At 31.4% G+C, this 24,224-nt stretch overlaps 1 protein-coding gene across 10 annotated transcripts in view; it reads left to right on the forward strand.

Annotated features, from left to right (window-relative positions):
* LOC143192952 (uncharacterized) overlaps window positions 1-24,224 on the forward strand; it is a 277,241-nt gene that overhangs the window by 234,768 nt on the left and 18,249 nt on the right. For 6 of the 10 annotated variants that reach the window (XM_076398807.1, XM_076398814.1, XM_076398816.1 and 3 more), the window contains exons 2-7: window positions 1,064-1,192; window positions 5,426-5,594; window positions 5,659-5,869; window positions 11,974-12,182; window positions 17,839-18,076; window positions 18,441-18,695. In XM_076398807.1, the coding sequence (XP_076254922.1) occupies window positions 1,064-1,192; window positions 5,426-5,594; window positions 5,659-5,869; window positions 11,974-12,182; window positions 17,839-18,076; window positions 18,441-18,695 (1,211 nt within the window). Of the gene's footprint in view, window positions 1-1,063; window positions 1,193-5,425; window positions 5,595-5,658; window positions 5,870-8,077; window positions 8,267-11,973; window positions 12,183-17,838; window positions 18,077-18,440; window positions 18,696-24,224 lie in introns of those variants that run through there. The other 4 variants (XM_076398808.1, XM_076398817.1, XM_076398813.1 and 1 more) reach the window with 3 other exon arrangements.

A 24,224-nucleotide genomic window follows, 5' to 3' on the forward strand; every position in this document is an offset into this window, starting at 1 on the left:
AAAGGATCGTACATCTTCGTCTGACATCACGAATTGAAAAAACAAACCGTGCATTTGACTGAAAACAGTAATTACTATTTCCAGTCGCTAGTTTTTTGACTATCGACTGTTTCGACTGTTTTCAGTCGATAGTTCCCAACGCTAATTATCACTGTATATATGTATATTTCTGGATGAATGAGGTTGAAGTACGGTTAAAGTTACAATGTGGTGTTTTCGAAATCTATAATTAATGTTATTTTTTTCCTCAGTTTTTCAGTCAGTTTTACTCTTTTCTGGCCATTAATCTTCCCTTGTTTCCATTTTTCATCTTCAACTAAAGTAGAAATTATCTCATTGCGTCTGGTTCCCAATTTAAATATATTAATGACCTCATTATACATAAATTGTAAATACCACTTTCAATATTCATTGTGATATTGAAAAATGATAATAAATAATTAGATACTTGAGTGGTAGAGATAACAATTTTGGATATTTCCGATATATGTTTTTCTATTCATAATATTAAAACAATTGAAAATGAAAAATGATTTTAAGATCTTGAATAGACGTTGCAAAACTTTTCGATTCATAAGTATTTACAAAATTTGAAGTCAAAAGTTAAATTTTCGAACGAATCTCACTATTTCTATTGAGATTAGGACTACTCAAATGCATGGAAGTAATAAACATATATCGATTTTAATATGTTAAAAATAATACCTTGATGCAGACGATATAAAAGAAATAATTAGGCACATAACTGGAAGAAGTAAAATTATTCAAAAATTCTTGAACAAAATTTCTTGTCTAGAAACCAAAATTATCTATTAAATATTTTTAAAACTCTATACAAAATATAATATTTTCATTATTTAATATCAATAAATATATGTATTTCCTATATTTTGTTACTAAATTAAACCCTTTGATAAGATAAATACAAAACAATGAACAAAGTATCCTTCTAAAAACAGTTCGTTTGATTCTATAGATTAATTCATAAATATAAATATACGTATTCATATGTATGAACACAATATATCATAGTTTATTCCTAAGTTTTATTTACTAATTTCAGATCAAGGGCTGGAACAGTTACTATGATGCAGATCACTGAGGATACCCCACCAGATATGTTGGCAGGCGCCATGGATCTGACAGTACATCTGCCCAATGGACGAACTAAAAAAATGTCCGTTGAAAGAAGGTAATTAATTAAAGATTAGGCAATTTATCCTAATTATATAACAAAATTCAGTTAAGAGGTCTGTTATTTAAGTTGTTTATGATACTTTTAAAATTATTCGTGCTTAATCGTGCTAGTAAACGCTCAGAGTATTTTGTTTTTATTTAACACCTAATATCGTTCTTTGTTTTTATTTAACACCTAATATCGTTCTTTTGTTGGTTATCTTAAGTAAGGATAATTGGTGGTGAATAGTAACGATTTTTGATACTTAAAAAGGCTGACATTGTTACATATATAAATATAGCAGCACCTCAATCTTTCAAATATTTTTAATGATTGTTTTGAAGGATATATTTTGTCTCAAATCCTGAAATATAAAAGACAACCCCTGTTTATGTGAAAACTGGTAACAGGTGAATTGAAAAGTCCTTGGCCTACCATAGTAAAACACATTTTTTTGGCAAAATATTTTTTTTTATTCAATATAACTCCCTTCAAGGGTGACACACTGATTATAGCGACCCTCCAACTTTTCGATATCATTTTTGTAGTACGATTGTCCTTTGCCCTTTGCTTCAAAATAGGCCTCAGTATCGGCGATCACCTCTTCATTCGACGAAAATTTCTTACCTGCTAGCATTCTTTTGAGATCTGAGAACCGGAAATAGTCGCTGGGGGGCAGATCTGGACAATACGGTGGATGAGGAAGCAATTCGAAGCCCAATTCATGGATTTTTGCCATCGTTTTCACTGACTTATGACACGGTGCATTGTCTAGGTAAAGCAGCACTATCTTTTTTTTCAAATGCGGCCGTTTTTCGGCTAATTAGTCCTTCGAACGATCCAATAACGCTATGTAATAGACGCTATTGATGGTCCTTGCTTTTTTAAGATAGTCAATGAAAAGTATTCCATGCGCATCCCAAAATACAGACGCCATAACCTTGAGAGCCGACTGTTGCGTTTTCCCACGCTTTAGGCGGGTTCATCGCGTGCAGTCCACTCGGATGACTGCCGATTGGACTTCTTAGTGAAATGATGGAGTATGTTTCATCCATTGTTGCATATTGATGCAAAAACTCGGATTTATTACGCTTGATCATCTTCAAACACTGCTCCGAATCATCAGCTCGTCGTTGTTTTTGGTCAAAAGTGAGCTCGCGCGGCACTACTTTGCACAGAGCTTTGTCAGACCCAAAATATTCGTGAATGATATGATGCACATGTTCAGTTGATATCTTTAGTGTCTGCTATTTCATTCAGTTTGAATTTCGGTAATAACGGTAATTCAAAATCATTTTGTGAATTTTTTGAATGTTTTCGTCGATAACAACCTCTTTTGGGCGTCCACTGGGTTCACCTTTTTCGGTGCTCATTTCACCACATCTAAACTTAACATACCAATCCTTGATAGTTGATTTTCCAGGGACAGTATCCGGAAACTTGGCATCAAGCCAAGTTTTTGCTTCAACTGTGTTTTTCCTTTCAATAAGCAATATATTATCAACATACGAAATTCCTTTTTATCCGTTTTTTTTTTCACAACGACAAAAGTTGCTTCACTTAAAATTCTATAATTCGCAAACCAATGATCCGACAGCTTTAAAATATATACACGTAACTTTTGGGGGTTAGGGCTAACTAAAAAACATATGGATTTAATTCTAGTAATACCATCTGTGTCAGCCCGGGGACTTTTCACTTGACCTGTTAGTTGTATTTTTTTAACTTATTAGTTAACACTACTGCATATAATTATACATTTTTAATTAAAAATTATTCAAAAACTAATTGCAGTGGTTTCTATATAATAATCGTCCTTTCCCATATTAGTAGAAAACAAAGAAAAACCCAATCTTGATTTTGGTCTAAGACATGGTTTTAATCTTAGTATAAGTCTGCGAGCCAATTAATTACCAGCACAGCTGGTGAAATGCTTGAGAATTATTATGTTCCAGTTAACCAGTTATATAATAAAATGTGTAAATCTGCCGGTAATGGGAACGTATAATTATATCTAAGAATTTAAGTTATTCCTTAATTGGTTCGTCGTAACTGTAAATCAAGTGAAAATAGGCTGTTAAAATGTAATAGTCATCATTACAAAAGCGTCCTATAATTGTTGTATTCAAAAAGGAAATTAAACATAAACAGTTATGTGATATAATAACAGTGTAGTGTGATTTGTTTGAGATAAATCGATATTCAAGATATTAGGTTATTTGTTAGTAAACGGAAATCAAAAAACGCATTTATAGTTGTGAAACCGATTTTATTCTTCAACATTATTTCTCTTTTATTATTTTCTTCAACACAGTTATTTTAACGATTCTCCAATAATAGGGACAACTGTTATCTATTTTTTAAGGGAAATCATTTTACACAAAATATTTTTTTATATTTTTCAGTCACAATCAGATATTAACTAAGACAATGGAAGAAACAAATAAACAATATTGTCTATTATCAACTGAATTAATTATGTTATTTAATGTTTCATTATCCCATTGCTAAATTCAACTTCTCTTAAATTAACATTCCAAGCGACAGCGGAGATATTCTGGCGAATTTCTTTTGAACCCATTGAACACTTCTTCCAGTAAAGCGTCTACAAGGTACATAAGATATTTCTTGTTTAATGAATAAAAGCACAAATTTACAAGGATGGACCAAAAAACAATGGAAAATGTTTGAAAATAAAAAAATTTGGACAAAAAGCATACATATGAATACAATATTATTAAAGTTTTTTTTTGTTTAATATATTTTATCTTATAAAAGTCTTCTTTTTACCAACGAGGGTTCATCTGAACTGGACCTACCGTTTAAAGTGGCTCCGAACCATGGTCCTCGGCATTAAGCCTACTGACTAGCCAATGACCAACTTAGAAACCATCCTGGAAGACATCCGGTCTTACCCAGCCTGGTTATTAACATGACTGGTATGATTATTCGTTGTCGGATTTTCCATTGTTGCCTACAAAGATATTTACAATTACGAGGGTCATTATTTATATTTCGGGAATAGGAAAAAGACAAATAGTTAAGCTGCGAATATATTTTTGTTGTTTTTCAAAGTACTCGCCACGATGATCGATACAATTTTGCATACGCTTAAACCAATTTTCAAAGCATTTATTCCATTCCGAATGACGTATCTTCAAAACATGATTTCTTAACGCTTCATCGGGCGATGCCTTTGCCGTTGATGTTCTTGCATCATAAAGTGATTTTTTTTTCCAAATTTTTTTTCGTTTTTGATTATCATAATGAATCCACCATCACCATTTACAATACGGTATAAAAAATCACATATCACCATATACCACAATTTTTAATGTCTTTTGGCTTCGATTCTTACGGAAAAAAATATCCAATAATTTTCGGATCATTCTATGATCTTCATCCGATTGGAAATGGTTTCTTGTATTATACCCGGCAATCCCGCATATTATTTTTGTGTTTTACACGGATCATCACCGAGTAATGCGCTCAAATACTCATCTTCAAATTCTTGGCCGTCCAAAGTGCTCTTTGTCTTCGGTATCAAAATCACATATTTTAAAATGTCTAAACCAATTTTCATATGTTGAAATCATTGGAGCATGGTTGCTATTATCTTTACACACCATTTGATAACATTGAGTCGCCTGTTTCTTCGTATTGAAATGAAAGAGTAATACGTCCCGCAAATACGATTTACTCGGTACATATTTAGACATTTTCAACGAACTTAATATATTTTTGTTTATACTTCGACGAAATGACCCATACTGAATGGTGGGGCCTGTCAGTGGGGCTTCAACATGGAGTGGGTTACGAAGTACTCGATGCGGTTTAAAACACACTAACATCATCTGTTGTACATCCTCTAAAATTAATTTGCAAAAATTAGAACAGATCAGACTCAAACTCAAAAAACTATACTGGTGAGTCGGAAGATACTCTCAACTTGACTTAATTTCAAAGGGATTGGTTTATCAGTCAATCATAAAACCAATTTGGACCTACGGGGTGTAAATATGGGGTTGCACTAAAACATCAAACCAACTAGTAATCCAACATACCCAAAACAAAGTTCTAATTACCAATTATACACGATGACCTCAGAATCAAATGTCTATACGAAGTAATCCAAGATTTCCCCTTATCATCAGCTAAATATTTAATTGCATTTTACTGTAAACTTACAATATTATTAATAAGCAATTTTTGTCGATATACTAAAACTCGAACTTTTTTAAATTTTAGTACACCTATGATGGATCTATTAGTGCAAATCACGGTAGCTAACCAGCTGCAGCTGTCCAACTACACCCTCCAGGCTCTAGGAATGGCACCGTCGTCCGAACACAGCGACATGGTACTTCCATTCAAACCGAACACGCCGATAGGGGCATTGGATACCCAACACGTGAAGGTAAAAGTATCTGATATCATTCAAGCGACGAAACAATCACCGACGACATAACAAAACGTTACAGGTTCTACCGAAAGGAAAGTCGCTACCAGCGCCCAAATATACGGCACCTGGTCATCAGCCGTTCGAAAGCACGTTCCGCTTAAAAGTGCACCTTCCAAGAAATCAGCTGTACGTAACGAGGGTGAGCCGCAACGTGTTGCTGGAGGACATTATGCGGAAAGTATGCGAGGAAAAGAACTTGGATCCCATTAAATACGAATTTAAACATCCAGGTAATTTAGTGAAATATGTTATATTTATTTAACAAATTCTTATGTTTAAATTTAAGGGGGAAATAGATATAACCGATGAATTGAAAAGTCCCCGACCTACCATAGTAAAACACATTTTTTTGGCAAAATTAATTTTTTTTATTCAACATAATTCCCTTCAAGTGGATTATGGCGATTTGTCCTTTGCTTCAAAATAGGCCTCAGTTTCGGCAATCACCTCTTCTTCCGAGCGAGCATTTTTTTGAGATCTGAGAACAGGAAATAGTCGCTGGGGGCCAGATCTGGAGAATACGGTGGATGAGGAAGCATTTCGAGGCCCAATTCTTGGATTTTGCCATCGTTTTCACTGACTTGTGAAGCAGCACTTCCTTTTTCTTCAAATGTGGCCGTTTTTTATCTATTTCGTCCTTCAAACGGTCCAATAACGCTATGTCGCTAACGTATAGTCGCTGTTGATGATCCTTCCTTTTTCAAGGTAGTCAATGAAAATTATTCCATGCGCATCCCAAAATACAGATGCCATAACCTTCCCAGTCAACTGTTGTGTTTTCCCAAGCTTTGGAGCGGGTTCATCGTGACCAGTCCACTCGGATGACGGTCGATTGGTCTCGGACTGGAGTGAAATGATGGAGCCATGTTTCATCCATTGTCACATATCGACGCAAAAACTCGTGTTTATTACGCGAACTCCGTTTAGAAGCTAGAAGCTTTAGAAGCGTTTATAGAAGCAGTAGTTTACTTTCCAATATTTTTCTTTAATGCTTTTAATATACGGTTTATATTCTCAGTCTAAAATGCAATTATCAAATTATTTTTTTGGATTATTTCTGTGTTTTCAGTGTTTCTGTATTTATTTTATATAGTACATAAAACATTTATGGAAACAAATGATAGCCAGAACTTAGGAAGGAGCAAGATTTTCCAGCCAACGTCAGAAAATATCTCTCTAACTACTTTAAAACCTATTTGTTGCCTTTCTGATTCTACAGCGATATTTTTCTTTCAATGTTTTGAACAAATAACCCAATGTTGATATAACCAAAGTTTCCATGCAAATACGTCTTTTACCACCTGTCAAAACTAAAAAATTATGCGGTAGACTTTGCAAAAAATGGAAAGATTATCATCATCAATATCATTCTTACTAAAACATATATTCTACTATTTTTTTATTTATTTTATTAATTAGTTCTTATACATTTTTGTAATTTATGAATACAAAACTTTTCTGTCTTCTCAAACATTCTATGACCTTCAACTCTTCCGAAAAATAAACAAGTTTAACGAGTTCAACGAACGGGCTATTATTAAATTTGTATTTTTATTTTATTCAAAATTTTTATATTAATGTACAACAGATCCAAGAAACTCCAAATAAAAAATATTCAAGGAATAAATATCGATATTTTTTAACCCCCTATCATAAACTATTATATAACGCAGGTAAACAAACTGTCGCATTTTTTGACTTCTTAAAATATCTACTAGCTTATTAGAATTTCCGGTGTCAATTAATGAATAAATTACAGTAGTAACTGAACCGTAACATAAATATAATTGCGAATAAGTGTACATTATCTCAATATTATTTTTAGATATTACGAATGTAATTTTTTTTAATTGATAGGTAAAATGGATTATATTAGATACGATTATAAGAAACGGAGTTAATGTATCAGTCTATGATGTATGAAATGATCTAAATCAATCAATAATGAATTCACCTTGTCTCGTCATATTTTTCTGAATCAATGACGCTTTCGATGACAAAAAAAATATAATCATAAATTCCTGTTCTCCAGGTATATAAGATGTTTTATTAATTTAATATTGAACAACATACAAGCATTTAATCAATCAAAATCTACAATTTCTTTATCTGGTATTAAAGTACATCGGCATCTATTGTACTAAAGTCAACACTGAAGGATAAATCCCTACACAACAACTTCATATTAATGACAATAAACACACTTGAAGTGTTTTTCAGTGAGAACTTTGATACCAGAAGGAAATGAACTGAGCACGTAAAGAAAAAGTAACAATAAGTAAACATAAGAAAAGTTAAAATTTCAACTATCTTTTTAAACGCTTATCTTACAGCGAATCTAAGGCAATCGCTTATCAGTTGTCGTAAATAATTGCCAGATACTACAATCGTTTGTTTTACTTTAATTTAACCTTACAATATAATTATTATCTCGTAGCACGTATTCTGCGCTGTGATTTTTAATACATGTTATAGTTACAAAATAAGTGTAGTGCGCGTTAAGTGACTGTATGTGTGCATAAAGTGCTTTTTAACCTAGGAAAAGTAAAAAGAATATTTTGTAAGCATAGGAGTTGCCCATTTAGTCGATATTAATCATCATCTGAGGACATTAGACTGAGTAATCCGTAAGAGAATTATAATTGTTTTCATATCATGAATCTATTTTATTTTAAGCCCTGTTTGATATTTCATTTTTTGTAATGAGAAACACAGCTTATTAACTAGATTTAGCATCTTCTAACGTCTTACTTCACACACTTCAAAAGGATTGTTTCATAGTAAGGCAACACTGCAGATTTGGACTACATAAACTGAAAAGCTGTAAAAAAGTATATTAAGGTTGGGTAAAATAATAATAGAAAATAAAATAACTTTAGTAACAATAAGGCTGCACAACTTTACCATTTCTGTTTCATTTTTATAAATTTAATGAATCCAAGACAAAAACGACAAGTTCCTAAAAAATTCTACCCATATTTTGATATCTTCACTAAAAAGACTGACCAATAAAACAATGTGCCATAAGTCAAAATCAAACAAAAAGTAATATACGGATCATTTGAATGAGATGGATGTCGTAGGTTTACCATTTTAAAACGATATCAATTAACATGTCTAAGAATTGTATGTCCTAAGCCTTTATTTGTTTAATGGTCATTTCTTTCAATTCTCAACTCAAAAGGGTTAGTTGGAATCAACTATCTATAGCTTTTCGTCGATTTTAGACGTCAGACAGCTGACAGATCTTATTAATATTCAAAGCAAAAGACTCAAATTAGTATTTGATAGAGTTTTTACTTCAATATATTTCATTCTGATCATACATTTTCGTTTTAAAAGTTGTGATTTGGTAGTAAATACTATCATTTAAATATCTCTTCACAAAAATTTAACACAAGTAAGACAAACACAAAATCGCTTCTTTTCATTATATTTTATTTGGACCTACTTCTTGACATTAGTTCTAAATATTAAGAGAACACCCTGAAAGACATTCAAGCTTACAGACACAACTAGGAAGATTTTTCTTTGTTGGATTTTATGCTCTTGCCTATGGTCATAAGCTAAACTCTTAGTGTTACCACTATCGTAACAGTAAGAACCATTTGTCTTCCTGACTACTGGTACCCCATCGTCATAGATACCTTTATCACTGTATTTTATTATTTTCGTAACAAATGCCTTTTTAACTAGACACAACAACATATACGTGTCATATGTAGACAAACATTTAACCATTAAAAAGTATTTAATTAAATATTTTTGTAGTACTCGAAACAGCATTCCGAAATATTTTATAATGTGCAAATTTGCGTCATGAGTTTATAGTGACTACAAACACGGAAGATAATATTCCTATGTATGTTTATTGTTTTTATCTTTCAAAGCTTACGAGGAACATTGAATATAATAATGCTTGTTGTGTAATCAGTATTTTATCAGTATATTTTATCAAAAAGAAACTAAAATATATCTGATTTATTTTACTATTTTAGCTCATATTACCAGTATTGTTTTAATAAATAAAACAATTTATCTTAAAAAAAAACTCGTTGTTGATATCTAAAGTAATATCGAACACAAATTTCTGAGTTGATATTTAACCGAAACTGAATCCTGCAATCAACTGTAAAATAATTCCTATTTTCTTAACTGAATATTTATTGTTGAAAATCTCTGAAGCCGGTAAGAATTATGTATATGATTTCAAACTTAGGACTACACCAAATAAGACATATAACACCAATAAATTTACTATTTCCTATTACATTCATTTTTGCACATTTGGCCTCTTTTCATTTTGCCAACTATAAAATGTTTGAATTAAATGTTACATTTTACAAAATATAGAACAGATGCTATTAGGTATCTAATTATGACTTATTGCTTTCATAACAAGAATGAAGCTAGTTTTACATCGATTTCATTAGACAAAAATGTCACTAGGAGATTAGTGCCAATTACAACATATTTTTATTTAAATGCACAAGGCACATATGTTACAACTAATTTTCACTATCTAGTAATTGTTTCTTAACTTTTTCTTCAAGGCCCAGATCTAAGGCTTGAAAATTTAAATTTATACAGCATTTGATGGATATATGAATATACTCTACCTGTTGTACTCTACATATGATTAGAACTCACTAACGTTCACACAATCTAATTACCACTGGAAGGTAATCCATAGTTTTATTACAGAAATGTACAAGCGTAGATTTGCCAGTTACAATTCACTTCTAGTTGTTTTATTTTCTTGCTTGTATCGATATTTCTTGCTGTTAACAATTGTATAGATCAAGTACAACATTGGCTCAAGCATATTACTTTATCGTACGCCCGTAGGGGTTGATTTGAATAATGAATATTTAACAATCAGAAATATAAGATTTTTATTTGAGAGACTGGATTATTTGTCTAAGTTTTTTCAAATCTTAGTAATTATCTAATACTTAAAACCTAAACTTAATTAGCATTGGTAGACGTACTTCCACTAACACACTCTATATAGTTTTAAAATACGGCAAAGCTTTTCAGACAATTTAGTTATATTAGTTCAATTAGTTCATTAGATCATTAGTTATATTAGTATTAGTTTTTGTCTCTTCAACCTCCGTGTAAGTCCAGTGCTGTCGAGTAGTTGTAGTATTTCGATGTTTTTAAGTTTACCTAATTTATCTTGATGTTTTTCCACAAACCATTTAATTGATTTCTTCGCTAACTGTAATTGCTTCGCTGTAAAGATCTTTGTTGATATCTTCATTTCTAATATATCAGAGGGAGTTAACAATACTGAGACAAACTTTGTTTTGGTAAATTTAAATCATGTTAATATTAGATTGCTTTGTGCAACTCCATAATTGCACACCATAGCTCCATAGGCTTAAAGATTTGCATATATAATAATAGTATATTGTGAAGTGTTAATTCGGATTTTCGTTTAAGCAACCACCAATGTTTTTGAGTCTCATACAAGGTTCTATCCGTAATAGTTTGGCAAGTAATTAGCTGTCATGAAATACGGAATTACTTTAGAACCAATTATTACTGACAGGTAGTCCATTTATATTAGGTGACATCTACATATGTAGACTTCGTAGCATTCAATTTTTTTCGTCGTTTCTTAGTCCACCGCAGTTATCTCAATATTGTTACTTATGGCAAGTGGTTCAGTATCATCAGAAAAGGTGGTCATTGTTACTCCTTCATATTTAAGGAAGTTAACACAACATTGATTCAAAGACACTACATTGTGGTACACCCTCCCTTGGAACACTTTAACCTTTTTATTAGTTATATTATTAATTTTTCTAACACTGACTTTCCTATATATTTGAAATAGATGCAGTTTCATATACATGAACAATGTGTTATTGGAAGGTATTTGGTAAATTTTATATCTCTTTTTATCCATTTTTTTTAATAAATCGATGATTTCTGGTTCTTGGTCGATTTCATTTGCTAATTACCACTCAAAGGGAATTTTCACCGATTATATCTAATGCGCCTGAGCCACATATTGAAAAATATCCTGAAATACAGTTGCGAAAGACTCATGCGAAAACAGATGAAAATTTTTTGGAACTACCCGTCGTATTCTCCAGATATTACTCCTTCTGAGAGCTTTTCTGACATTTGGCCTTATCACAGTAGGAATTAACTTCTCAAAATTACAAGAAATAGATCGATAGAATCTAAAGAAAAAGAATCTTTCCAAAAATTGACACAAAAAAATATCTAAGTGAACGATAATTTTTTCAATATCATTTTAAATGAGTTTAATAAAAACATATAAAATTAAATTAATAAAAATATTCTCTTTTTTTTTCAGGAAACTTGGACACAATTTTAGATCCCAAACTAACACTCAGCGATTATCAAATCACCGAAATCTACGTCGTCCTCAAGGGAACAACGAATCTAAACCAGGCGTTTTCAACGGCTGACATAATGTCGTTGAGAAAAGAGGAGGAGAGGAAGCAGATGCATAATAAAACCGGCGGTGGAGTTTTCAACCTCATATTCAAAAGAGGAAAATCGGTAAGACTGGTTGCCTGGTTTTGTTTTTCATCATAGACATTTTCTTGCACAATATTTTATTTGGGATTATTAATTAACATTTTGCGAGACCTTGGTTGTTTTAAATATCAGTATATTCTAAAAATTCAAGTTTCATGTCAAACATCGTATAAAATATATCAAAATATTAATCATGTCTCTTAATTAACATCCAGTATGTATTAAAATATTAATTATAATGTTTAATAGACAGGATATATTATTGCCAATTTATATAATTGTGTATATCATTAATAATATATGTTCTTGAGGAAGTCAAGGAATATTCATATCATTAAATTACAATCAAAAAAAGGTACTAAAAAGTTTGGTTTAATGATATTGGCGGTAGGCTCGGTTTATTTACTATTAATAAGCGATAAACTTTCACTTCAAAAATATATACAAGTACGATAAGGAAAAAATCGGATTAAAATAGAAAAAATGTTTTCTCGTTAAACTGTGGAACCAATTAAATTATTTTTTAGGGTTTCGGTGAATGGAGGTAAAACGAAATGAACAGTGGTGTTTACACTATGTGACCGTTATTTATTGGTGTAGGAATGTTCGTCGGGTCGGTCAATCGGTCGAAATGTGTGGCTGCCGCTGCGATTATTTATCAGAACACTCACTACTATTTTTGGAAGGAATTTGCACGGGAACTAAAAACACTGGTTGAATCAAAGTTGTTTATTCTAACTTACGATTGATACATGTGGTCGATGGGAGAATTGACAGGATATTAAGTTAAGGTGAAGGAAGTACGGTAGCGCTATGGAAGTGGTACTGTTACAGGGGGACGGTGATAAGAAAAGAGAGCGAGACGTCGTCCTGATGGTCTTTTATACCCTGGAACTGCATGGTACCAATCCACCGGCGTTGCCAACCTTTGTAGTTGTTGATGGTGAATTGGTGGTGGCCTAAAGGGTCGTGGCGGTCGCCACATTGGTAATATAAAAAATGTAGAAAATACAAAATAGATAAAACGGATGGCAGTGGTGTTACCTGTTGACCAGGCTTGGGCAGCCGATGGTAGTACGTCTAAACCAAACGATTTTCGAGTACTGAATGACTGGAAATACCCTTCAATAACATCCCAGATAAACGTCTCGGGGTTGCCAGCTATTCGTTATCGGGTTCTAGTTGGCGCTGCTGGCACCCCGCCCATGTTCAACATCTGGGATTATATTTCTGGGTATTCTGTAAACCCTTATTCCTCTATGTAAAATTCGACATGCCTCAAGGTCGCTACAATTTAAAAAATTACTTAACCGTCTTGATTTAAGATACAATTTGTTCAAAATAAAACCACTAGATTACAACGAACTACTGTTTGTTATAAAATGGGATTAAATATTAGAATTGCAAAGTAAAAGGTATGCATTATATTATCTAGCATTTAAATGATACGTAAACATTGCCAATAAACATTAGTTCATTTAACGCGTTCACTTGAAATCCAATTTATTTGAACAATTTTTTTTTTGAAAATACTATTGGATGCAATTTTCGTATCTTATCAAATTTTATCGCAGTTGTGTAAATTCCGTGATAAATTTTGTTAATAATACATATTTATAGACAAATATAGGGTTGTCATATCGCTAAATGGGACGTTTTTTCAGTAAAATTCGTCTATCTTGTTTAACAAGTTTCGAGAAATTGAAAAAGTGAACTGCAAAAACAAAATGTTTATTATAATTTTGAATATAGCGATTTATTGTGAAAGTTGATGTAATGGAAGTTTGTATTAAAATCTCTTGTACTACTGGTTATTACTAAACAACTGTAATAATAAATAGTAAGTTAAAGTCTTTAGCGTTTGTTGTATTGATAGACATAAATCAGGAGCAATACTTCCATCTATTCGTTTTTGTCATAAAACGTCACGTTTCTTAACAATTTGGGTAAACTATGCCAAACGAGTTATTGCATTAAAGTAAAATAGAATGGACTTCATAAATATTTTGTTTTTTACACTTATACATTAAAGCCTTTTCCTTTGGCTACATTTTGGCTTGAGGGAAATATCTGGAAGATCTCTCTGAAGCGTCCACCAATAGTGTGATATCACTGAGACGTTTCATTTTCTTGGAATATTTCTGTATCTCTTTAATATCGGTGAAATGGTACATCTAAACTAAAGCTTGAAATACATTTAGAATTATTTGAACGATTTGTTTATATTTAAGGTGTTTGTGGTTGCCTAAAGATGTATGACCTATGATGACCGATGACGTTCTTAAGAGCAATCTTTCCGAGCTATTTAAAAGCAATTCTTTTTGAGCATCCATCACGGTCGTGATGATTTTTGAGTGACTGAGTGAGCACTATGAAGAAATCTCCATATTTCGGAAGTGATTTTACAAATTGCTTATTATGTTTTAACGTCCATTTTTTCTGCATAAAAATACTAGAAATCAGTTCAATAATCAATATTGAAAGAGCTTTTTTATTCGACATCCGTGTAATTTGTTACCAACTGTTTTACTAATAGCTTTATTTTATCCGCTTACTTACTAGTACCAGATTGAAATTCTGTTGATTATCAGTACATAGAGTATGTAGAAGTTTGATAATTATGTCCTTCATTGTTAATTACAATCCCAGATACACCAGCATAATGATTATGTTAAAGCTCCTTCAGGATTTTTGGTTATAATAGAAGTTGTGATATGATTGAGCATGAAATGTTAAATCTTCAATACGGCGAATATTGTTTAACATCTAATTTGATATATCTCACACCGCCGTTATCTCTTCTGAGTTTGCTAAGTTTGGTAGCGTGAAAATATCATGGTATCCTTTTATATGATTAAGAGGTGCTCTCTTTTAAAGTTAATTATTTATTACTCAAAGTCATGAGTTTTTTAGGGTCTTTTTTAATTATAAGTGAGACGGAGATGTATGTATTCCTTCTCTTACTGATTTTTTATATTTTTCTTCTTGAGTACTTTCAATGGCTGTGGAAATAAATTGTTGTAAATATTCAAAATGGCTATCACCTCTTTACTGTTAATATTCTTTTACGAAATTTAACAACTGCTACTGTAAAAACTTCAAATCGTTTGGAATCAATACAATTTATGAAACTTTTCGAATCTAAATTTAGTTTTCAAAATCTTTGGAAAGAATTTTTGATAATCAAGAGACTTGAACAAACATCGAGATAGTTATATCGACACGAAAAAGTCAATCGACAAAAATATTACCTCTTATTACCAATAAAGCTGTGCAACGAAACGAAAATAGATACTGGTCGATAGTAAAAAGTAGTCAATTACTTAACAGTCGATAGTCGTTTTCAGTCGATAGTTCTAAATTTTCACATGTTTCGATAACCATCATTTTATTTCATAACAACTTTTTAGAGCTTGAATTGTCTTGTCTTGTTTTAGTGTTGCCTTAAAGCCTTGATCTATTGATGCAATATGTTATTATTAATTTTGTAAAAAGATACAGTAAACGCATCTAAATTCACTTGATCGACATTATATTTTATCGATTCAAAACTGATTCCAGCACAGTTAGTTATTCATTCCATATGAGAAAAATATTGCTCCTTTCTAATGTGCACGTACGTCTCGCTAAAACAGAACTAATTAATTTACTATTCAGTCGATCCATTGACGTTGAGGAAGTTAACTGGATATCGTAGGTTAAAGACCTTGCGATTTTTGTATCGAAGCAGGTACGAATGCTGTCAAGTTCAGAAAAACAGTGAAACTGCCGAACAACCACGCCTTTACGGCTGAAATCGGATGCGTGGAAATATGTAACATACACCTATAAATTTACCAATCGAGCTATTACTTATTAATGGTGTCGTATATAGATGGTCTTATTAAAGTGATATGTAGATTTAATTTATTTATGATTTATTGTATTCGTTCTGTTTTAAAATTAATTGAAAAACGTTTATGTCCTTAAATGTGTTCCTGAAAATGAAGTTCTTTGTGATTTTAAATTCAATTTATTTTCTTTTGTATATTTATATTGTATTTATCAAAGACTATGCTCAACAAGCTTTTTATCTTCACGTTAATACACCGTAATTGTTTAATTTATGGATTCGATTCTTGAAAAAGGATCTGGAAGACTCTGACAAACCGGCAGAATAAATCTGATCCTGCAGGATTATCTCGCTGCTATCTGCGATATCCAAATTATTTAAGAAACTGTTATTAAAAACTGCTGCTAAACGTTTTAAAGAACTTATAGAAATAAAGAATTTGGATTTCAAAATAACCACTCAACAATTGACCAAGTCCATAGAGTAAAAACAATTATTGAAAAGGCGTTTGAAGAAAAAAATACCGTCCTGCTATAATACAGAGCGTCTGATAAGTATTTCACCAAGTATGGCATTTAAAAATAATTCACAAGATGACTACATTTTTGCCATCATATTGTTAACTATTAATAATTGCTGGAGTCGTAGATTTTCAAAAGAAAATTTAGGGTATCACATGATGAGGCATTCTGATAATATATTGCAATCTGCCGAATCTGCAGACGACACAGTCATTATAACAAAAGACATATCTCTGCTTATAGCTATAGAAATAGTACAAGTGCTAATCAATAAGATCCACTAATGGACTAGGCATTGGAAAATACAGTTAAACAACTCGAAATCTGCTTATATCAATTTTTACATCTCTTGAAGAGCGCCCGATTACTCAAATAGAATCTCGATGGTAGGTTAAATTGGAAACATCACGTTAGACAATAGTAAAGCAAGTCAGACTCAAAATTAAAGAACTGTACTGATCAGTCGGAACATACTCCAAACCAGGACCAAAGAAATTGGTTTGGTTTGGTTTCGTTATCATTCGGTTATTTAGCTTATTTGGGCTTATGGGGCGCAAATATGCATATTCTTAGTTGTGTTTTGGTGTATGTAATGTAAAATTTAATTAAAAAAAACTTTTTTGAAATATAAAAAAAGATAAAAGAGATCATATAGCCTGTAATAGTTCTTTATTTAATTGATTGCAATCTTTTTTTCGAGCTGTATGAAGAATATTTGAATGATTTTTTCTTATGCTAGAGCTACAAGGTTAGAATATTTACATTCAAAATTAATATAGTAATAGCTTTGTTTTTGTATCCAAAAAAAAGTTACTAATACTTTCTTGATGAACTTTTCTTGTCTTCCCACCAGTCATAGATTTTTTTGATAGATTCAAGATTTATCCACAGTCATGAAATAATAAGTCCAAATGTTTTAATCCTATTTAATTTTATTGTGCAAGCTTTCTAAAACCCAAAACTTCGAGACTATTATTTACACGGCTTAATCTTCTATCGTCTAGAACTTCTGCGGAATATCTCTCAGCTAATTAAAAACTGTATTAATTTGAATTGAATAATTAAACAATAACATTTAAAGCTCTATCTCCTATTTAACTTGAATTAACTTATTATACATAGTTATTTAAGATTACCGTCATTTTGTCATTTACTTTATATGAAGATTGATTGAAGTTAATTTTATGTATTCCATAATATTATTTCATACTATGCTTTTCCTATATTTTGTAATCAATCAAACCAAAATTAACTTTCTTAATTAAATAAATTAATTTCAGGAAATCATAGCATCTTTTACATCTTGATAATTCATTACTTACAGAGCATGGGTTCAGGATCAGTATCAAGCGAGAATCGATCAATTTCACCGGCACACAGTGACGATTCCAGATCAGTAACACCCCCTGCGATTCAGCCACCTCCCATTGTAACCCTACCAAAGAAAGATCCGCCAGAGAGACCCAAACCGCCCCAAAGGAAGAGGCGTCCTGCACCAAAACCACCACAGATACAAGTGTCCGTCACATCAGGTATACACAGTACAGATAATAATACAACAGGTTGGTTTTATAGTATATTTGTCACCTTCACCATTTCATTATTTTTTTTATCGATATACAATTACCTTCGCCATTTTATCAATGTATTGTGTAATAATTTTTTTATGCAATATTAATTTCATTTCTAAACATGACTGATCTTTTTAAAATTAGTATGATATTTGTATAATTTTACTACCATATTTCATTCATATTTACTAATAAAAATATCCATAACTAGTGCTGAATAATGTAGCATTTTCTTTTCCTTCGCCATTTTGTCTTCTATTAATATAATGTTATTGCTCAAATTATAATAAAAATATATAGATTTCCTAAAGTTGATAAATCGATTTTTTATCAAATGTTTAACTTTCCTTTTCAGCTGGAAAAGAACTGGCCCAGGAACCACCAAATAAAAAAACAAGTGAAAACGGACTGACTATCTGCCATTCGAGGAATAGCAGCGATAGTTCCGGTTATCATGAAGCGTCAATACTGAGCGATCACTGTGCGAACGCATCACTGCCCAGAAGTCGCCCCAAATCAGCCTTTGTGGGGGGAGATGTATCGCTACAAACCACTTCGAATTTATCCAAAATGTCTGTGCATTCTAGATCAACCACAAGCTTAATTACAGGTAGGAAATATAATGTATTAATAAAATAAAATACTAGGTATCTACCGAAAGTTAATCTTAATAGTATTATCCCATGTTTCCTATTGTGCTGTTGATTTCCTAAGTTCAAACTGGAAATAACGCAACTTTTTAAACTCCACTTCAAATCATTAATTATGTTCGATAGAAGAATAAAACAAACACCAAGTTCATCTATAAAATGCACATATAATTTATTCTTCTTTAGATTATTGCACACCTAGAATGAAAGCACGTAATGGATATGCTGAGACTTCGACAGCTATCTATGCTTCCTAAAAACAAATTTTCGATGTTACGCCATCTCTTGGACTTTTAAAGGACTTAGTGAACAACGTACTATTATTATTTTATTATAAAACTAAATAACTATCTAATATTTATATACAACTATTATTGCATTATAAAATAATTTCATTATACATATTTATACTTAAGATGCCTCTTTTAAAAGTAATTAAATTAAATTAAAAAAAACATTTTTTCGAAACGTGCTTTAAAAAATGTATCGAATTGGAATTCTTACTGTCGAATTATGACTCCAAATTTCTTATATAGCATTTCCTCTTTAGCCAAAATTATTAGGTCCATTTGAAATTGTAATAAATAACTGATCTGAATTAATAAATCGAATTTAGTATTAAAAATCACGTATGTCGATTGCCATAAATCATTTAATTAGTTTTCCTTAGACTTGCTATAATTATAACATCAATTTCATTCATTCGATTGTCAACCAATTACGATATAAGAATGTGTCGGTGTGGGTAGATAGAATCGTATGTAGGCTTGAGAATATTACGCTGAAACTGGTTCATGAAATAGCTTTAACTTGGTACAGTCATAGGTAAAGGTGAATTAGTTGGGTTTTTGGATTCATATAAGTGACTTCTCTGTTTTTGGTCATGGTGTGTGATGTGTAATTGAGATCGCTGGTAAGAATCATCATTATTATTTAAACTGGTACACACTTGATGTTGAAATATATTTTTAGATAGTTTAAAATTAAAATATTAAAATTATATTTTACGTTTTTATGTTATGATTATTTAAAGTTGTCTAGTTTTCATGCAAATATAAAAAATATTTTCACGTTATTGTTATATTATATATACAATTTTATATGAAAAATAAAGGGAAAATCATATCAGGAAATAATGGTAATATAAGGTGGGTGAAAAGTCAAGGTATCTACCACCATAGAACACTACCGTGTTTATTTTTAAACGGATATAATTATATGTCTGTTAATAGCTTTTGGAATATATGGGTACATCGAATGTTGCATATTTTTAATTAATTGATATAAACTAGTACAGTTTACTTTTATTTATTTAAATAAAAAATTTATATTTCTACTGTTAATCATATTTTACAAATACATATTTTTGGATAAATATTTTTGGTATAGAACTGTTAAATTCAGTGGTTTTTTAATAATAAAATTTCTCTTAATAAAATAACAGTTTTATTTTTTTAACAGTTTATTTAGTATTACTGATTTATTAAGAGTGCACAGAAGCTAATATGAGATAAATCTGCTGCTGAAGTCGATTAAACGTTTTTGAAAACTTGCGGTGATGCTGTTTCGTCATATCCCAATTGTCGGGTTTTGGGATTAATGATTTAGAAGTGATGATTTTTATGACAATGGTAAGGAACGGCCAGAAGACAATGAATTGTAAGACCAATTGGACGAAAACCTAACCCAAACCCCCAAAGAACATTCAGATGGTTTAGCAGATGGTTTGGATTTCATGACACACGGTTTCATTGGATCACCGCCAAGCTAACATTGTTGTTTCGATATCGTATCGCTAAGTTTCCAGAAATTTAGGAAAATGTTGTAGAAAATGATGTATTCCGTTTCTACAATATCTATTCGAGCACGAAAAAGTATAGAATAGTCTACATCGTCACCATCCTTAGCGGATGCTCAGAGAAAATATCTACAACGCAACCAATATATTGCTATTTGAATGTACATCACTCACCACCTCACAAGTCTCGCTACCGCTGTTGATATTCCTATTTTATTAGGTTTCGTAAATAGTTCGTATTAATTAATATTCGCAAATATTTATTTATGTTTTATATCCATGCTTTTTTGGCGCCCGACCAAGTGGCATCTTTCAGAATGAACTGTATTTTCAATGATCAAGTGGTTAAATAACAAGAATAAGCCATTATAACGAAGTATAGAAGAATAATTACGATCGATGTCAAGATAAGGACATGAGATCGATAACATGGGACCTGGTTACTGACAAGGGTTACTGATTACTTGAGCTATTTGTGGGCTAACAAATACACACGTAAAACTTAGTGTTGCTAAAATTAATGTATTATAATATGGATATATTCGATATAGAAAATAATTATTACACGTGCAGTAAATCGGATCTTACAACCTAATATATAGTTTTAAATTCAATATTGGTTTTTAACGGCCTCATCCAATAAAACATTCATGTATATATAGATGAAGAGAAGGGAAGTAACGATAGTGAAGAATATAACAATGATTATATGGAAAAATTGTGTATTTAGTCTAGCTATATTATAGATTAGTTGGATGTGACTCGCATTACATTTACATCTTGAAGTATGTAAAACTACCAAGGGCGGACTGAAGTTATTATAAGTTAAGTTAATCTTTTAGAATTTGAGCATAATCTTGCAGTGTAGTAAAGTCTATCTAAAGCAGTAGGCAACCTGCGTCATTTAAAGTTACGTCAAAACGTCGCGATGTTGCCGCATCAACTCTGTGTTTTAGTTTATTTTGGCTTTGACATATAACAAAATTCTAGTCCAAATAAATTAATGAAACAAAAGTGTTATCAAATAAAATTTATTTTAACATTGTAGTACATGTAATGCATATATTATCGATCAATTTAAATTACAGCTACAATAATTTATAGGTTAGAGTTGTTTTATTACATTTATATTAAACTCTTTTCGACACCACCCAAGAGGTGGAGTTCTAGTCCAGTTTTTTTTTTTTAATATAGTGGTATCCTCTGGAGGCCTAATCCACCTAATTAACAATTATATCTCCAGGTATCTTATAATACTAATAAACTTTTATTACTTTCATTAGAGAACATATTTACCTTTTTACGTTCAGTTCTTGTTTACTTCGATGGTGTGTTTCCTTGTCGTCAATTTTATATCACTGTATTTTTTTGTTTCTTCTGTGACTACCTGTGTACTCCATTCTTAATAAAATAAATCACTTAATTCTCCTAGGACACTAATGCATTGATTACACCTCTCTATAATACAGCTTCCTGCAGTTATCGTATATTAATTATATACTCACCTTTAGTTGTTTCCACTCTCATTACCCTGTCTTGAAAGTTATCAGTATTGAATCATAATTCCACATTTCGAAAGTTTAATTCAAGTGAATAACTAAGATGTTACTTTCCATTCAAACTAACATTTGTTCACGATTTCATCTTTTGTGAATTCCTTCTTCAATGCGTCTGATCAAGTTCATCCAAGCCAAATGTGTTAATAGCAATTCCAATACAGCAATTCTAAGAAGAACAAGAACAATATACCGGCGATGAATTATTATTAAATGTTATGATTAAAATAATACCTAAAAAATTGTTATTCCAGTGTTTACCTTTTTCAATCAACTTTTGTTGTCTTAAAACTTTTTATTATAATCTTGCCATGATTCAATGTCCCATTGTGAAATATCCATATCTCATCTAAATACATAAATTGAAATAATAAGTCTTTCTTAATTTTATTATATGCTTTTAAAAATTGTATTCTTTTAAACGCAATGTCTGAAGTTCCATTATGCCTTTTCGTGGGTTATCTTTACACCATTGAAATCCTATATTACCTAACAGTGTATGAAGAGATGTTCTACATGCCTGAAAGACTATCTATGGATTTCAGACAGTACAGTTTCCTTTGAAATAATTGTATTAAATTATGTTAATATAGAGAAAACTATTCACTGTTTTTAAACATTTCATATATTTGATCTTTGATGGAACTAACATCAAGCATCATCTTAATTCGTTATCCTGTTCGTATGAGGATTTCTTTTCAATTAATTCGAGAATATCAGTGACCGTGGCTATAGTAAAATTCGGTGCAGCTGCAATACGCTAAAAATATTTTCAATAAAAACCGCAGCAACTTAACATTTAAGAGCAAAATGTTTACCTCTCTAACGAATTTTACTGGCAAGAGGGGGCCTCCATTGTCTCGTTCGTGTTCGAAGTAACTAATTAGAGAGGCAATCTGTTCTGTCCGGCTTCGATATTTTCCATCAGCAAGGAAATTTATCAAACAATCAAGACGTTAAAACAACGTTAGTCTTTTTAATCTTTAATTATTATAATAATAATTATTATAATCTTTAATTATTATAATTAATATTTTTAAGAATTTTCAGGCATTTTACAATCGAACGACTTTTGTAGATCCATTCGTTTACGTGTTCAAATGAACCAGAGAGCACAGTATCTCTTAACTGGCATAAAATGAGAAGGAAAATATTGTCTGACTCTAAAACCAATTTACAAATTATGGCAGACAATACATTAAACATCTTGATGACGTATGTTTACTGGCTCTTTGGATAAACTGTTTGTTAAATACAATCTTTTATTATAAAGAAAAGTTCAAAATAAAGTGACTATTGGATGGATTTCATGTATGTAAAGAAGATGTAGTAAATGATAGGCTAGTTGAGCGCATGCGCACTTATAAAGCATGAATAACATTCCAATTTAGTTTGGTTATGTATAGCTTTTCATTGTTTATATTCCCGTATTTCGCTGAGAAGTAAATTTAGTTAACGATATTATATTCCTTTTAAAATAATGTAACACAATTCGATTAAAATTATCAATATTACTGTTATAAACATTTTGTAAAACGTGAACTCTATAATTAAGGAAGAGGAAGCCGATGAATTCGAAGGGAACCCACTTCGCACATCTCTCGCGCATCGTCGGTGAAATTAGCCTAACCTTTTTCCAAGAACGGGCCACGTTCGTATAATAAACCTCAACTTTTATCGATTTGCCCACAAGACAAATATTAGTTATAAATTTTACTGTCGCTCAGACAGAACCAAAGGAGTAAGAGGACTTTCACTTCTCGAAACCTGATGTGTGTAAACATTGGCGGCGGTCACAATTTGGGGAATCGTAGGGGCCCGTTCCCACGAGCGATCGACGAAAGTGATATCACACAGTTTTTGGTGTGGCAGCAAGAATCTGCTTTGTAATCGTTTTTTTCCCGACAACTTTCAGTTGTCTGTTACGCGGCACGCTCGATCGTGGTTATGAGTTTTTCCAACATCATTCTTCTTCATCTGGACGTCAGTAAGTGCTTTTCGAATCGTTATTTGTGTTTATATATTAATATATTATTCTTGTTTTTTTAAATTTCGAATGTCGTTAAAATTAGACAATTTTCTTACTATTAGTCACGAAGATATCATATAATAGGAAATTATGTAAACTGTTTAAT

The sequence above is a fragment of the Rhynchophorus ferrugineus genome, unplaced genomic scaffold (assembly GCF_030347505.1).
Source record: "Rhynchophorus ferrugineus isolate W39M unplaced genomic scaffold, kcgeb_rfMv2 rfM3, whole genome shotgun sequence".
Classification (NCBI taxonomy): domain Eukaryota; kingdom Metazoa; phylum Arthropoda; class Insecta; order Coleoptera; family Curculionidae; genus Rhynchophorus; species Rhynchophorus ferrugineus.